The 17087-nt window shown below is 50.2% G+C and overlaps 1 protein-coding gene across 3 annotated transcripts; it reads left to right on the forward strand.

The window, feature by feature from the left end:
• The first annotated feature begins 111 nt into the window (after nt 1–111).
• NUTF2 (nuclear transport factor 2) lies at nt 112–15620 on the forward strand. 3 transcript variants are annotated; one of them, XM_045814974.2, is made up of 6 exons: nt 153–264; nt 6655–6823; nt 10287–10414; nt 12828–12899; nt 12984–13082; nt 15108–15620. In XM_045814974.2, exons 3-6 carry the CDS (start codon nt 10316–10318, stop codon nt 15219–15221), a joined length of 384 nt encoding a protein of 127 aa, XP_045670930.1. In that variant the 5' UTR covers nt 153–264; nt 6655–6823; nt 10287–10315; the 3' UTR covers nt 15222–15620. The 3 variants fall into 3 exon arrangements, with proteins under 3 accessions (XP_045670929.1, XP_045670930.1, XP_045670931.1); XM_045814973.2 differs by lacking the exon at nt 6655–6823 and having other exon boundaries at nt 112–264; XM_045814975.2 differs by lacking the exons at nt 153–264; nt 6655–6823 and adding an exon at nt 578–731.
• Nucleotides 15621–17087: the final 1467 nt, after the last annotated feature.

The following is a 17087-nucleotide window of genomic DNA, read 5'->3' on the forward strand; positions in this document are numbered from 1 at the left end:
AATTCTCAGGGGCTCGCCCTGGCAGCCTCCCTCCCCGGCTTAGCCTCACCTCCCGCGCAGCGGGCCGTGGCTGGTCCTCGGCGCGTAGCACACCGGGAACTGTAGTTTTCTCCTGGCACACCTATGCCAGAAAGGAACTCGGGGAGACTGCGTTTCCCAGAGTGCAGCGGGGTGGCGAGGGAAGGCAGGGGGGAAGGGACAGTCGGTCGCAGACCGCGCTGGGTTGCCGCCGCCGCCGCTGCCGCCATCGTGCCAGCCCCTCGGGTGAGTGTCGGGGCTAGTGCGCCGGGGCGGGGGCTGGGCCCCTGGAGCCGCGCTCTGGGCCCCTCGGAGCCTCCGCTGCCAGTCTCCGGGCGCCCCCCTCCCCCCCACCGGCGGCCCGAAGCCGCGCGGGGACGGGGCCATGTGTCGCGCGGCTCCGCCTCCCGCCGGTCCTCTGAGGCGGCGGCCGGGGGGAACACAGAAAGAGCCAGCCAGGCGCCTATCCGGCCGTATCGTGTCAATGGCGGGTGCACCGGACTGCGCGGCGGGCGGGCCTTTTTTTCTCTGGTCCAGACCACCCGGATGGGGCTCTCCGGGCCCCGCCCCGTCTGGCCTAGCCCGGCCTGCCCGAGTCCCACAAGCTCTGCAGGCAGGCTAAGGGACGACCCCAGCCCCACGTCCTGCCGCTCGCCAGCGAAGGATCCGGGGATGGGCAAGCGCCACCCGGCCCGCTCCGGAGTCAGCATTGGGTAAGGGCGCTTTCCTGCCGCAGCCCGGGATTAGGACTCTCACCCGGTTCCCGACCATAGCCAGGCTAGGATGTAGGTACTCTCCCCTGCTTGTCTGCCGGTTGGGAGTGCACAAAACCTAACTCCCACTCTGGAATTCATGCGTAGGTTCCTGCGTGGAGGGCAGGTCAGGGAATCTGGGGCGGGAGGGGGTTCCACATGGGACTTCACCCCCCGCCAGCCTGGGAGGATCTGGCCTGATGGCGATGAGCGGCTCTGGACTGGTAGGCTCAGACCCCGCCCTTCCATGGGGGACCAGGCCCCAGCTGTGGGTGGGTTGGCCGGCCTAGTTAGTGGAGGAGGGGAAGAAGGGAGACAAGGAGGTGAGGTTGGATGTGTGAGCCCCCAACACGTTATTAGACCTCCCGGCGCAGCCTCATCCTCACGTTTGCCCTTCTCAGAGCCATCCGCCCTCCTCCCACAGAGAACTCCAGGAGAACGGTGGTGATAAGGTGGGATTTAGTGGAGGGGAAAGTAGAATCCAGGTCTGAGGACCATGAATCCAGTGCCAAACTAGAGACTGGATTTGAAGCCACCTTGGTGGTGGGGCACATTTAGGCGGTGGGGCTCAGATTCAGACTCTCTGGGGCCCTTCTGAATCCTGGGTGGGAGAACTAGAGCTGAAAGCTGCAGAAAGTCAGACTTCCCTCACTTGCTTGCTCACTTCCCACTAGCTGAAGTAAGCTGTGTACAGGCAGGAGGCTGGTTGAGCCTTGGAAAATTGCTTTCAGTGATGGCTCCAGCCACCCCTTTGAGTCCTGAGAGAAGAGGAATATCTACCCTTAGAGTAGTCTTCTGACTAGCTTTGTAAAGGCATTTCTGATTGACTGATGATGTATTAAGGGACCAGTCCAGAGAGAAACTTGGGGCTTGGGGAAGAAGCATCTTGTTGAGCCTTGATTTCCTCTGACCCAGTATAGCATCTGAGCCATATTTCTTGCAAGGATTAAAGAAACATCTAAGTCTCTGCAGGCCTGGCCTCAGCAGCAAGCAGGTCTCCTAGGAAAGTTGAGTTAGGCCCATTATGCAGAAAGCCACCACCCCTGGACTTTTTTTTTCCTTGAATATTTCCACAGGTGATGTTTTTCTGGTCACTGGGCTCTAGCCTTGGAAGTTTTCCTTTTCCTGCTCTGTCTGGTCATTCTCCCTGGTTAAGGAGGACAGGCAAAGATCTGTCCAGATCTCCTAACCAGCACATCGCTTCACTCTGAACTTAAACCTCCTTGTCCATATCCTGGCCCGTAAGCACATGGAAGTCAGGTTCATTCAGCAGGTTTAGAAGGGTCTGGTTTGCTAGTGGAGATGGGCAACAAGGAGGGACTGCCCACAGGACATACATAGGATAGCTGTGATAGAATCTCTTAGTGTTAGAAGCAGTTGTTTCAAGACCCTCTCTAGTTTGTCAGGGTTGGTTCTGTCTAGGACACAGGTTTCAGGCGAGCTAGGCTTGTATCTATGGATTAGTTTGCATTCCAAGGCCTTAGGTGACTGGATGACAATGGTTTCCTTCAAGGTCAAAAAGATAACTGTTCCTTCTTGCTACTCTTCCGTCACCACTGACAATGGCATCAGGAGTAGAAGGAATTCTGGTCTCTCCCTCTCATTCCAACCCTAGAAGTTTTCTATAACTTCTGTGTCTGGGCTTAGCTAGCATTGGTAGGCATGCTGAACCCCAGAAGTCCTTGACCTTTCTGGCACTTGCCAGGCCATCTGTATCTCGGAGATAAGAGGAGAATCCTGAGTTTCTTCAGAATCTGTTTGCACCTTCTATTCATGTAGGGCTGACTTGGAAGTGGAGTCTGGCATGGGGCAGTTGAAATGCGGCTGCATAACCATGGCAGGGTGTGAGGGTGCCTGGGTTCTCAGAAAGCTCAAAACTAGGTCCTTTAGTGACATGCAGTGTACTTCTCCTCTCCAAGCCACATCTCACTTTATTCTGCTGTCTTTGCAATTGGTGGGTTGGGGTGGCATGAATGGTTTAAGAATGACACAGAATTCTCAAATTTTAGAACTGGAAGGCACTTGTATATATATAAAAAAAAAATTCTAGGATTCCCTTACTGGGGCATTAGTATCTTGCTTGGATTTTTTTTTTTTTTTCTTTTCCTTTCTCACCAATGATTAGTATTAGTCAGCAACCATTCTTTGGCACTTTTTGTGTGTCAGGCTCTGGGCTGAGGCTGAAGGTAGAAGAATGAATCCTGCCCAGTCCTGGTGCTGGGGAAAGGAGTAACGTTGTTATTATGTATTTAGGGCTGAGTTGAAGGAACCTGCAGGGGCTTTGGCCCTGTGCAGAAGAGGGGGATCTGCAATGATTAGAGCACTGAAGAAGAAAGGTTGTTAGTGAGCCTTTTAAAATTTAAAAAAAAGAAAAAAGAAAGTTAAGCATGATTTCTGGTGGGCTGGGGTTGAGTTGAACCTCCTCATGGAGGTTTTTTGCTTTTTAGTTTAGTTTTTTTTTTAATTTAATTTTTTCTTTTCTTTTTTTTTTTTTAAGATTTTATTTATTTATTTATTTATTTATTTATTTATTTATTTGACAGAGTGAGAGAGAATAAGCAGAGGGAGCAGCTGAGGGATAGGGAGAAGCAGGCTCCCCGCTGAGCAGAGAGCCCCATGCAGGGCTCAACCTCAGAACCCTGGGATCATAACCTGAGCCGAAGACAGACGCTTAACTGACTGAGCCACGCAGGCGCCCCTGAAGGAATTTTTATATGTTAAAGTAGACTTACAGGATCCTGGGGGGCGGGCTAAGATTGCCTTTTGCCCTTAGCAAAATACTAATACCGAGTCCTTGTATGTTGCTGGTACCTACTATGTGCCAACTCCCTAAGCCCTGAGACTAGAGAGGGGCTTACCCCGGAGGAGGAGAACCTCCCTCCTGAGGCAGGTGTATTTGACGTGCCTGGGAACTCAGGGCTGCTTGCTTCAGTAAACTGGGAGATTATGGAATGATTATTTTTTAAAGCCTCGCATACTTCGTCAGAGCCACTGGGTCTCACCAGGGCAGAGACTGCTGCCCCCTGGAGTGATGTCTGTGTGTAGAGACATTGGTTCCACTGGCAGAGGTGGTTTCAGATGGAGGTGAATGCAAGTTCTCACTTGTCTCTATGGTGTAGTCCTGCTTTGACCAGCTGAGCATGCACTCAGGGCTTTCTATCCTGAAAGGCATGGAACTTGCTGATTTCAGAGGGCAAGAAAATACCTAGGCTCCATTCCTCACCATCTCATTTGTTACCTCTATGCTTTTTGTTACTCGGCATTGGCTCTCAGCTGTTCCAATCCAGGCCATTTTCGGAGACATTTTAATGCTGGCTATGCCACTGGCCTTGTGTCGTCTTGAATTCTTTCTTAACCTCTCGGAATTTGGGTTTTCTCGTCTAGAAAATGATGATAATCATACTAGCTTTCTGGCTGTGAGGCTCAAATGAGAGAACAAATGTAACTGTTTGGCTTACAGAGAAGATGTTCCATTCAGCAGCCTAGAGACTCCGTGTTCATTTATTCCTCTGTTCACCTCAGTCTCGGAGTGTCATGACAGCATTCTCCAGGCAAGGTTGTAGCAGACCAGGGGGTGGTCACTTAGGAGTTTCAGGCCCAAGTGGGGAGCCAAGTCCATATATACCTGATCAGCAATTTCATAGCTTGGGGTTCAGTTCATGGATGGGAGCTATCTAGCACAGGGGCGCCAGAGATCTCTGAGTGATGTGGGAAAGGGAGGCTACTCAGGGACTGAGTACAGAGCGGAAAGACCAGAATGCAGGTCTCAGGATTCAGTTTCTGAGCCAGCCAGGGCAGCCCAAAATCTCTGGATCCCTCCTCCAGGCAGAAGAGGAAGAAAAAGCCCTCAGGGTGCTGGGGGCACCTAGGCCTTGGGTCTGCCCCAGGAAAGGGTTCTGTCCCGGCCAGCCATTCAGGCACCAGACCTTGGCTGATTGCTGTCCAGACTTCAGGCAGGAGAGTGATGGACTAGGCAGTTACCAGCCCTATGTCGAGGCTGCTCCACGATATGGTGGTATCCTTGCAGGAGGCTGAGGTAACCACCTTTTTTTCTAGTTCTTGACCTGGGGCTTCACTTAGGACCTGACTGACTCCTTGAAGCTGAGTCTTGCTTTATACTCTCAGTTGATTATCCCCAACATCCCCACAATTAGTGAGGAGACAGGATCTGAGGGTCATACAGTGAGGGAGAGGAGGAGGAGGCTAGAGGCCAGACCTTGAGGGTGTGGTTGTGTGCCTGCTGTTGAGCCACAGCTTTCCCTCAGGTGACCAGAGTCTGGAAAATGAGAGAGGGGGTTGGGCCAAGCCCCACTTGCCCCACCCTCAGACAGACAGATGACTGATGACAAAGGGTTGTTTCCTGATGACCTGGACAGAAGGTGGAGGTGGAGGGGAAGTGGGTCACTTGGCCACTTAAATTCAGCAGGATTTGTCCAGAATTCACTCCTCCAGAGAAGAAGGGCTGGGCCAGGCACCATGGAAACAGGGCTGCCTAGGTCAGGGAGCCAGGTCATAAACAAATACCTTAAGTGTGACTATTTCATGCGGTGATAGGTGCTAAGAAAACAAAACAAGATGGTGAAATGAGTAGCTGGGCAGTTACTTTAGACTGAGTGGTCAGAGGTGTCTGTGAGGAGGTGACATTTGAGCTGACACATATGTGACAAGGAGCCAGGTACATGAAGATCCAGGGAGAATAGTGATCCAGGTAGAAGGATAAACAGTTGCAAATCCCTTGGGTGAGAACAGGCTCAGCATGTTCCAGAAACAGGGAAATTCCCTGACTGGCTGTAGAGAAGGGGGGAGAGGGGGTGGTAGGAGATGAGGTTGGACAGCCAGGAAGGCAGGTCACCCAGGGGCCTTGAAGGCAGGCTAAGTAGTTGAGACTTTGTCAGTGGAGAATAGGAAGGGAAGTCACTGGGAACATTTGAGGGCCATAGGGCGTGTGAGGGTAATGGCCATAGTTGATGCTGATTTCAAGGATCCCACTAGAAGCTCGGCATATCTGCTGGCATTCCCTGTAGACCCTGGTGATGGGTGCTCGAAGAAAGACAAGAATGGGTCTTTCTTTTTATCTGTCTGGAGTTTGTGGCATTTTCTTCCCCATCACTCTCCTGCCCCATCCCTGCCCCAGGCCTAGTTAGGCCAGGATCTTTCTCTGATTTGCTGAGGTGGTAGAACTGAGCTGTGACTTTGCGGGTTTGGGAAAACTGTGAGATCATCCCCCATGAAAACGCCTATTGTTTTTTGGTGTGGAAATCTGCCTGGTGCCTTTGTTTGGAGGCAGAAGCCCTGGTTCAGTCCTGTCTTGCCCTTCTCTGAGAAAGTCAAGGTTAGAGGTCAGGGCTTCAGCCTCACTTGTCCAGGAGTACTTCTCTCCACTGGTGTGGTCTGCTCATTTTTATCTCTGACCAGTTGTCTCTGGGGGGCTTGCCCCTGGAGTCCACTAAACCCTGTTTCATCCAGTTCCACTGTCCATTCGGCTCATGGCCTTGAGTGAGTTAGCTAACCTTTCTGAGCTTCACTTTGCTGAAGTGTAGTGTGGGAGTTGACTCACAGGGTATTAGGAGCAAATGCACATAAAGCTCTTAGCACATTACTATGTCTAATATGCATTAGTGAAAATAACATGTTATCAGCTGGGCACTGCTATTTAAGTTTTATCACTGGAAACACCAGAATTTGAGGTTAGAAATGAAATTTTTCTGTTGTCTAATGGGGTCTTCTGGGACAGAGGTTTTAACCTGGGGTCTGTGGCTGAACCTCACAGAGTGTGAACAACTTGAAATTATTGACAAGGCTGGGGCATCTCTACCTCTGTGCAAATTTATTGGGAGAGGGCCACAGTTTTTGAGACATTCTTAGAGGGTCTTTGCACCCACAGAGACCTAAAGGTCAGCGAAGGCTGATGCTCAGTGGGCGAGAGGTCATCAAGGTCATTTCTGCTCCTCGGGGAGCCTGGCCTCAGTCAGCCTGCGGACTGTTGGGGTGAAGCAGGAGATGGCGTGGTCAGCGGCCCTCTTGGAAGAACTGTAGGAGAAGCCGTCATGAAGGTCAGTCCCCAATCTGATGTGAGGCTGCTTCTGAGCCTTGGCATTTTTCTTTTCAGACTGTTCTTTCTGCGGTATATGTATTAGAAGCAAGGTCAGGGCTTGCTGGCCATCCAGAGGAACATCCTCCCAGCCTGGCCCAGACCCCTCCCTGTGTTGCATGGGGATGGGGGGGACGCTTTGCTCCCTGCTTCTTTTTCTGGATGCAGGAATGCTGCCTCCCAGCCATGAATTGAAAGCTTGTGGGAAATTTGGAGTCAGACCTGTAGTTTGCTGAGCCACACTCTGTGCTAGGGGATTGGGGTGGGGTGGGATGGAGTGGGTGTTGCCAGAACCACACTGGAACCCTCCTAGCCCAGAGCTGCAGTTTTTAGGCAGAGAAGTGGGCCCTGGCTGTGTTGATACAGTTTTGCACATGGTGCTGGGGTCAACATTTGAGTCGGGGAAGGAGGACCCAAATAGATGGAGTCTGAACAGTGAATTGAAGGAAGAGCAGGAACTGACCAGGCAGATGAGGGGAGGGAAGACATCCCAGCAGGGGAATTCATAGAGTGGGAGTGGGGTAAAAACCAGTGAGCAAGCTCAGAGAGTTCTGGTCTGTCTGTGTGTGGAGCTGGATGAAGTTAGGAGATAATGGTATGGAGATAGGGACAGGTGTGGATGGCCACCTGTGGAGCTTCAGGGTTTAATCCAAAAGTGAGGCTGTTGTCGGGGCGCCTGGGTGGCTCAGTCCTTAAGCGTCTGCCTTCGGCTCAGGGTGTGATCCCAGCGTTCTGGGACCGAGCCCCACATTAGGCTCCTCCGCTGGGAGCCTGCTTCTTCCTCTCCCACTCCCCCTGCTTGTGTTCCCTCTCTCGCTCGCTCTCTCTCTGTCAAATAAATAAATAAAATCTCTAAAAAAAAAAAAAAAAATGAGGCTGTTGTAGAGAAGGGACATGACCAGTTTTGTTGTTTAGAGCCCAGGAACAAAGTTAACAGGAGGAAAGCACTGGCTTCGACCAGGAGACTCAGTATCAGCCCTGATGTACTAGATGGGCTTGGGGCAAGACAGATTGCTGAACCTGTTTTCCCACCTGTGAAGTGGGATGATGGTGGGATCTGACCACATGGCTGTCATGATTACTACATGGAAATAAACACAACAGGGTCAAGCAGGCCAACAAGGTTGGTATTGGCTTCAGGGATCCTACTTGAAAAAGGCCTCAACCCACATAGTTTTGAAGGTTCCTTCTCACTCTTTCTGGGAGCCCGGAGCATCTCATTCCTTAGGAAAGCTCACTTTGCCCTGCTCTGCCCCACTAGACCAGAGTGCCCTTCTGTCCCTTTATCCCTCTACCCTCTTCACTCCACTACTTCTGCCAAGTATTTTCGTATTGGCAAGTTATCACACCTTAAGAACAATATTGAAAAAGGAAAAAAACACTCCCACATTTCCTCTGCATCGCTGTCCTACCACATGGCACCAGTTTTCTTGTCTTTGGATCAGCTTTTATTTAGCCTTTTTTCCTGTCACCCTTCATCTCCAGCTTCCTGGTTTCCTGCCCTTATCTCTTTTCATGTGCCCAGACACTTGCTTATGCTTTTTCTTTCAACGGGCATACTCTTTCTTCAAGACCTTCCCTGAGGGCTGCCCCACCTTGCTGAGGACAGAGGGAGAGATGGCCCTCATCCATTCCTCCAGCATTCCCTTTGCCGCAGAGCTCTTGAAGGCTGAGTAAGACATCTTGGGGTAAGGAACTGTAGGGCTGGGCCACAGTGGGTGAGCCAAACATAGTGAATACTAGGGTGGAAGGGGCAGAGATTTGAGATGCAGCAGAGATGGGGAGTGGGTATAGCCACCTTGGAAATGTGACCAAGACAGCAGCTGAGACTAGCTGTTGATCCTATGCTTTTCCCACTTGTTGATTTCTTTCTTGGCAGAGTATAAACTGGGACACACCTTGTGTTCCTGTGTAGCAGGCGTGGCCGGGTCCAGGCTTTCTCTTCTGCTTGTTTTAGACTTTCCTGGACATTTCTTAGTCATCCCAGCACTGAGCTTCTATTTTTAGTGCCACCACCTCCTATGGGACCTAAAATAAAGCTAACTCATCTTCCTGGCCCCTCATTGGCTGGAGTATTGGTCATAGGCTGGGAGATTGGCTGGACTGGGGATAAGTCACTGCCCCCCTACCCTATCCATCCCAGCTGGCTCCCCTGGCATTGGGTGAGGTCATAGGGACTGGAGCGGACTAGCAGGTTCCCTTAGTGAGGCTTACAACCACTGGCAACATCAGGGTTCCACCCCCTTACAGAGGAGGAAGCTGAGGCCCTTCTTGGGGCATTGACTTGCATCAGATTCCTCCATAGTTAATGTTGTCTGTCAGAGTCAAACCCAGCTCCTCACCACTTTGGTTCAGAGTCCTGTTATCAGGAGATGGGGAGGTAGTCAGACCCAACTACAGAACAACATACAAGTCTGTTGTCATGGGATCCTTCAGTGAGATGTAGGCTTCCTATGGGGTGGGGGGCTGACTAACAAAACCAGAGTGGCTCTCAACTGGGGCTCGAGTTTGCCATCTAGCACCCTCGGAGCTGTGATGTTTGTAGCTGTGAGGGGGTCTCCCTTCCCCCTCAGAGACCAGAGAGGGGGAGCCCCTTCCAACAGAGGCAGTGATGGGATGGGGGGTATGAACAGGATGACATGTTTCCCCCTCACAGCTTCCATTTCCCCTCCCAACACCCCTCAGTATTACTCTCTGATCTTTTGAACTCATGTCTGCAGCTCTGAAGTGGGTAGGGGTAACCCTGTCAATGAAGTGAAGAGATTGATCTGTGCTCAAAGAAGTAAACTGCTCCCAAGACTAAAATGGAGGGTCCCTTGCTGTTTTATTGCAAGTGGGGCATTGGGGAACCATCTCCCCCCTCTCACTGGGTCTTCCTTCACCTGCCAGTACAGCCCTGGGGCACTGTTGATGGGACTGGGGACTGCAATAGAAGACACTCTACACACAGACATCTGTAGTTTCTGACCTGCAAAGTGGGAAGAATAGTAGTAACTGGCCTTGCAGGTTGTTGAGAGGATCAAATGAAAAGATATGGGAGAGTGGTGTGGTTAGCTTCTCCTTAAAAGCCGCACCGCCTTTGGGTATTGAAGGGCTTGCTTTGACTTTCCTTTGTCTTGGCTTCACCCTCAGCTCACATCCTATGTGCTTCACATCCCTGGCACCCCTTTGTTTGATCATCCAGAGCTCCTCGAAGGAGGGACTGAGTCTGGTCCACCTCTGGGCTCCGTGCACTGGTCTGTATTGGGAGGGGTCTCCTACCAGTTCCCGAGGGCCTCTCTATGTTGCCTGGGAATACAGACCTCAGCAAAGGACTTTCTGCTCAAGGAGGCCAGGAGGGTTGGGGGTCAGTGAAGAAACAGCAGCTGGCTCCCTCCTGCTCTCTTGGTACCAACACTTCCCTCTCTGTCTTGCTGATCTTGCAGGTCTCAGCGAGGCCGGGTGACTCTCCAGAATGGGAGACAAGCCAATTTGGGAGCAGATTGGATCCAGCTTCATTCAACATTACTACCAGTTATTTGATAACGACAGAACCCAGCTAGGCGCAATTTATGTAAGTCTTCGGCTCTAGGGCCTGAATGGGACTCCAGGGGATCAATTTGGATATTGAACTAGGCTGTTCAGTTCACGAATTCTAGCAGCCCTCCCTGGGTTTGGCTCCACCTTTCTTTTTTTTTTTTTTTTTTTTTTTTTTTAAAGATTTTATTTATTTATTCAACAGAGATAGAGACAGCCAGCGAGAGAGGGAACACAAGCAGGGGGAGTGGGAGAGGAAGAAGCAGGCTCATAGTGGAAAAGCCTGATGTGGGGCTCGATCCTATAACGCCGGGATCACGCCCTGAGCCGAAGGCAGACGCCCAACCGCTGTGCCACCCAGGCGCCCCTTGGCTCCACCTTTCTATCTGAGTTTCTGTCCATGGGACAGGAGGCCTGAGGCCAGCCCAACTACCTGGTCTACACTTTGCCTTTTGTCATCCCGTAAGAGTAGGGATCCAGGTGTCCTTGGGAGGGTGTTTTGGGCTTGCCATTCCATGGTCCTGGGAGTGCCACCAATTCCAGATTGGGCACCAGCAGGCAGGTGCTAGGGCTCATGGTGCTCTCTGGAGGCGGCAGCTATGAGCATCCTCAATGCAAATCTTATCTTTTCTTTTCTTTTCTTTTCTTTTCTTTTCTTTCTTTCTTCCTTCTTTTTTTTAAGATTTTATTTATTTGAGAGAGACAGAGAGCATGAGTTGGGGGGAGGCATAAGGAGAGTGAGAAGCAGACTCCTCACTGAGCAGGGAACCCGCCTCGGGGCTCGATCCCAGAACCCCAAGATCGTGACCTGAGCTGAAGTCAGACACTCAACTGACTGAGCTACCCAGGTGCCCGAGGGAAACCCTTCTAGGCAAGCATTATTTGGTGCTATTTTAATGATGTTTGTATACACCAAGAACTACTTGTATCTGACTCTGCCCAAGACTCAGTCACAGAAATGTAATTGACCGGGCCATGCCTAGCAGGTCTGCTCAGAATGGAAGTGATAGAAGTCATCCAGCATAGCCTTAGAGCCTGACTGTGGGTAAAGCACTCTGTATCTCTCCAAAAAGTCAGGGTCAAGTCTGAAGAAAAGAAAGGGATCTTACCAGTGGAAAGCCAAATTCAGCACATGTATTATTTGATTGTCATCATAGATAGAGAATTTTAAAGACTTGAACTTACCTGACCCTGGGATCCTGACGTTTCTGCCTCATTGCTTCTCAAACTCAATTAAAGAGTCCTGACCCAGAGAAGAGAGTTAGCAAGGTCCTAAAAGAGTGCTTTATCTATGTCATTTCTCCCTCCCTCCCTCCCTCCCTCCCTCCCTTCCTTCCTTCCTTCCTCTCTTCCCCCCCCTTCCTCCCTTCCTTTTTCTTTAAGACTTCATTTATTTATTTGACACAGAAAGAGAGTACAAACAGGGGGAGCAGCAGGCAGAGGGAGAGGGAGAAGCAGGTTCCCCGCTGAGGAGGGAGCTGAATGCGGGGCTCGATCCCAGGACTCTGAGATCGTGACCTGAACTGAAGGCAGACCTGAACCAACTGAGCCATCCAGGCACCCCTATCTGTGTCATTTCATATAATCTTCAGCACATGTCCCCTTTAAACGGGCACCTGGGTAGCTCAGTCATTGAAGTGTCTGTCTTCAGCTTGGGTCATGAGCTCAGTGTCCTGGGATTGAGCCCCGTATCGGGCTCCCTGCTCAGTGGGGAGTCTGCTTCTCCCTCTCCCTCTGCCCCCCCGACCCCACTTGTGCTCGAGCTCTCTCTTTCTCTTTAAAATAAATAAAATCTTTAAAAATATATATAAATAAATAAAGATCAGGAAACAGACTCATAAAAATAAGTAATTTGCCAAGTGTTATGGCTGGTAAGTAGCAGAGGCACTTTTGAGTTCTGCCCCTGAAAGCTATGGCAGGGGAAATCTGGAGGAGAGGGGAGGAAGCTAGTGGGTTGCATGTTGATGAAAGGGGGAGGGTCCCAGGCTAGGCCTTGGGAGGCCTTGTCAGCTTCCATCCTTCCCTGACCCTATGGATGTCCCTATGGGAATGGCCTTAGTAGAACTTGGCCTCAGCTCTAGAGATAGTGATGACTATAGGTTGTTTCCAACTTACTTCTCATGGGCTTTTCTAGGACTGGTGCTGACTGACCACATAGCAGAATGACTTTTGGCTGAGCCTTGGCCATGTATAGCCAGCCTCCGACTCAGGCATATCAGAGACCATCTAAGTTCTTGAATAAAAACTGTGAAACAAACTTACTAAATACGTTTGTATTTTGTCAGTGTTTCAGAGCCTGGGCTCTGGGAAGATAGAGTCTAATTAAAGAGATTGTTGATAGTGTGAAGTATTGAAGCTACCTTCAGTTTCCTTATTTACAGATAAGGAAACTTAGGCTTAGACTCATTTTTCCCAGACGAGGCCCTGACCCCGTGTTTTCTGGTTTTCAGATTGATGCATCATGCCTTACGTGGGAAGGACAGCAGTTCCAGGGGAAAGCTGCCATTGTGGAGAAGTTGTCTGTAAGTAAGGGCCAGGGCCATGCTGTAAGCAGCTACTTCCCTGCCCTGCTGGCCGCAGCACAGCACACACTCTTTCTCTTGCAGAGCCTTCCGTTCCAGAAAATCCAGCATAGCATCACGGCACAGGACCATCAGCCCACGCCAGATAGCTGCATCATCAGCATGGTTGTGGGCCAGCTCAAGGTAATAGTACTGCTGCCTCTTAAGACTGGTGGTAGGGACGAGTGGGCAGGCAGAGGAGAACCCTGCACCCCAGCCTTCTCTGTGATGTGACCTGCTTATCAGGGGACTCCCAAAGCATCTAGAGCTGTATAATTCAATACAATAACCACTAGTCACATTTTTAAATTATATTTTAATTTTAATGGTGGTTTTTAAACTACATTAATTAAAATGAAATAAAGTTAAAAGGGAGTTTCTCAAGTGAACTAGCCATGTTTCAAGTGCTCATAGTCCTTGTGGCTGCCTGTTGAACAGTGCAGACATAGAAATTTTTTTTAAGATTCATTTATTTGAGAGAGAGTGAGTGCGAGTGGGGGAAGGGACAGAGGAAGGGAGAGAGAAAGAAAGAGAAAATCTTGAGTACACTCCCCACTGAGCACAGCCTGACACAGGGCTCCGTCTCACGACCCTTGAGATCATGGCCTGAGCAGAAATCATGAGTTGGACGCTTAACCAACTGAGCTACCCAGGTGCCCCCAGACATAGACTATTTCTGTTGTTATAGAATATTGGAGAGTATTGGTCTAGAGCCTTTTTGGAAAAGGGGCAAGAGGTATAGGAGCAGGATGGAGCTATGGTGCCAAGCTCTGGGCCTCTGCACTGCCCTGAGGTGTAGGTGGGCTTTCTGCAGGCAGCTGCCCCTAGACGGGCCAGCTGGCTGCTGAGTCCCAGTCACCTGCTGGAGTCCGTGCTGCCACTCCTTGAGCTGGCTGCTTGCTCCTCCACGTGCTGAGAAAAGCAGATTCCTGGAACTCCTGCTTCTCTTTGCTCTTTCCTTTCTTCTTCTCAAGACCTGTCTTCTTCAAAGCTTTCAGCTCCTCAGTCCCCCAAGAACTCTCCCAGGAACTTCTGCCTCTTGTGCTCCAGCAGACTGAAGCCAGATTCTTAGTTTCCAAAAAGCCTCTCCTTCTCAAAGCAGGACAAACTGGTTGCCTCTTGACCAGGTCCCAATCTCCTGGGCCTGTGTCACCATGGGGCTCTGAAGGCCTATATGCCTTCTCCCTGGGCTAGGTGGGACCTTCTGAGTCAAATACAAGGGCAGAGAGAAGGGGTCTCTAGGCCTCTGCCATGGATCCAGAGGGACCTGCCTTCTGGCCTGGACTTTCCTGTCATGTTTTCCTGCCTGCTCAACATGCCCTGCCCAGAGTTTGTGCTCAAATAGGCCCTTGGGAGTGAAGAGGTCTCTCCAGGGGGCTCAGTGCCCACTTTCCAGGGTAGGGTCAGTAATCATTGCCCATTCCTACCTGGCTTTAGGTTCATTCTGGTGTTTCTCTCCAACTCAGAATCCCCAAAAGACTGATTTGCCTTCTTGCTGATGATAACTCTCAGAAAACCCAGCAATGTCGGAGACCAAGCTGGTTAACTGGGCTCCTACCCTAACTAGGCTTTATCCGGTCTTCTGCAGTTTGGCTGAAGGTGTTTTGCCTTTCTTTTCTAATTACAGACGTTATATATGACATGATAGGAAACAGCACGTGGTGGCATTGCTTCATTTTTGCTCCACAGAATTGTGATTACAGTGTGAAGTCAGTTTTGAGCCTTTTCTCACCTTTTCTCACAGTCAGTATTATCTGTAGTTTCCTCTAATTGGACTAACTGGCATAGTAATCAGATAGACACTAAGATTTAGTTTTTAGGTACTGTAAGTTATGTGGTGAGCACTGCAGAAGTCTTTCCAATTGATCACTGTGCCTAGAGACATGAGCTCAGAGCAGGTATGTTCTCTGCTCTGTTGCAGTAGCTAACTGGTGACTTCCTCTGCGGTTTAATTGCATGCAGCAGTGTGAGCTGCCAACTGTAGCCCCTATGTGCCCAGTACATTTTATCAATTCCCATTCACAAGTATCCCTCGGCTATACTGGAATTGAAGTCCAAGACAATAGGCTCTGATCCCAAAGTCAGCATTCTTTGTCCTGTTCCGCTACCACTGAACTACCTTCCTGTTCTTTGGCCCACTAACTGAATCATTTTTCTTTCTCCTCACAGGCTGATGAAGACCCCATCATGGGGTTCCACCAGATGTTCCTATTAAAGAACATCAATGATGCTTGGGTTTGCACCAATGACATGTTCAGGCTTGCCCTGCACAACTTCGGCTGACCTCCTCCCAGCCAGGCACTCATGCTGTTTCCTCCTCCCTCCTCTTCCTGATACTATTCACACTCCTCCAGATGCTCCAAATATCATACACAAACGAGCAGGGCCGCGGTGGGAGCGGGCGCAGTGCGCTGCTGCTACCGAGGTATTGTGCATGATGTTTGGATGCTAGACTAGTTGCATCTGACAGGAGAAGTTTGTGTTGTACCAGCGCATGCCTTGGAAAGACTTAAGTAATGCAAAAGGTTGTCTTTTTTTTTTTTTTTTTTTTAATCTACTGACAAGTTGCTCTAGTAACCCAAAGAAGTGAAGGAGAAAGCAGCTGCCTCACCGCCCAGATATTGATTTGTTCAGATGTTTCAATGCCTCATGATACAATAAAACCACAAAATTTTCTTAACAGTTTAAATTGTTTTAATTAGTTTAATAGTTGGCTGGGCATCAGTAATCACCCTGCCCCATTGGCTCTCTCATGTCTCACCTTCCCACCTCTCCCCCAATGCAGCAATACCTGTTGCAAAGAGAAGACTGCTGAAGCAGCACTCCTAGCTAGCTTCTCTCAGAAGCCCTATAGGGCATAGCATTCCCCATCTCAGCCCACCGGTCTTGGAAAACTGAGCTGCAGACAGAGCTCCTGTCCGGCCCGAAGCTTTCTTTGCACTGAAGCCTCTGCAGTCAGTTCCGATGACTCCTACATTGGGTAGGATCAGGGTTCTGGTAATAGAGATGATGATCTAGAATCACAGTGAAAGTGACTCATCAGATTCAGGTGCTCTGGACTGAGGCCTCAGCCAAACTACCCTGTATAAAATGAGCAAAGGTTTAAGGGAGAGGGTCCTGTTCCACCCCTGCAATGGTCAGGATCACATCCAGGGTGCCCCATAAATCCCAAGCCAAGCAGAGGGTAGCTCAGATTTTGTACCACCTGCTTTGGATATCGTTGCCCAGAGGTGAGTGCCCAGAACACCCAGCCTCCATTGCCCACAGAGCCAGGTCTAGTTGGGTTGGAGTACAGACTTTAGAGTTATGAAAGTAGGCAATCAGAGTCTGAGTTTGAGGGATTTGAGCTCTGGGATTTCTCACCCCTCAGACCTTTGCAAGGCATCACTAGGCCTCCTGCTTCCTCCCTCATCACACACACCTTCACATTGTCTTCAAGTCCCAGGAAATCTTAACTATTGGGGCATTTCTGCTTCTCAATTTGGGGGACAGAGTCCTTGCCCGTTGCAGAACTAGCCCTTTAGCCCTGAGATGTCTGTTGGTATAAGCCTGGTGGCAAGGTGGCAACCAGAAGCTAGAACCAAACCCAGGTCTTGGGCTGGTGTCCTGTTAGGGGGTTCAGGATTGGTGAGGGCACCATAGTTATGCCTGACCTGCACTCCCCCTTCCCTCCTGCACTATGGATGGAGACCAAGGACTTCCTTGGACCCCCACAAGTTGCCTGGCTAGTCTGAGCACAGGACTGGATGATGTACTGTTTTTAGAAGACCACAAATTCAGGAGATTTAAGTGGGACAGATTGAGGATCCTGTGTGTTTGGGGAGTGGGGGTTGGGAGAGAGGTAGATGCCTGCTGCCTCTTAAACCACCCTGTATAAAATCTGCAATACAGCTTCTTCCATGTACCTGTGCCTGAAATTTCTGCAATAAAGAGGTGTTTGTAAACTCTGGTTTCTTTCTTCCTGCCTGAGGGTGTCAGGCCTGGGTGGGCAGGGGTTGCTGGGGGACGTTAACAATCTGATTTTCGTGGTGTGACTATCTCCCCTTGGAACCCCTGAGACTTTGGGTTGTCCTGCCCCGTTTCCCTAAGGGGAAACCTAGGCCTGTACAAATTCAGCCTTTTCCCTAAGACTGTAACCTGGGCGGCTGA

This window comes from Ursus americanus, chromosome 21, assembly GCF_024610735.1.
Source record: "Ursus americanus isolate L20-20 chromosome 21, mUrsAme1.1.p, whole genome shotgun sequence".
Lineage (NCBI taxonomy): Eukaryota > Metazoa > Chordata > Mammalia > Carnivora > Ursidae > Ursus > Ursus americanus.

Bases quoted from the DNA above. Each gene is read 5' to 3' on its own strand.
- NUTF2 (XM_045814973.2), top strand. From the start codon at position 10,316: ATGGGAGACAAGCCAATTTGGGAGCAGATTGGATCCAGCTTCATTCAA. The intron at 10,415-12,827 runs GTAAGTCTTCGG...TCTGGTTTTCAG, and splicing joins CCCAGCTAGGCGCAATTTAT to ATTGATGCATCATGCCTTAC. The intron at 12,900-12,983 runs GTAAGTAAGGGC...TTTCTCTTGCAG, and splicing joins CCATTGTGGAGAAGTTGTCT to AGCCTTCCGTTCCAGAAAAT.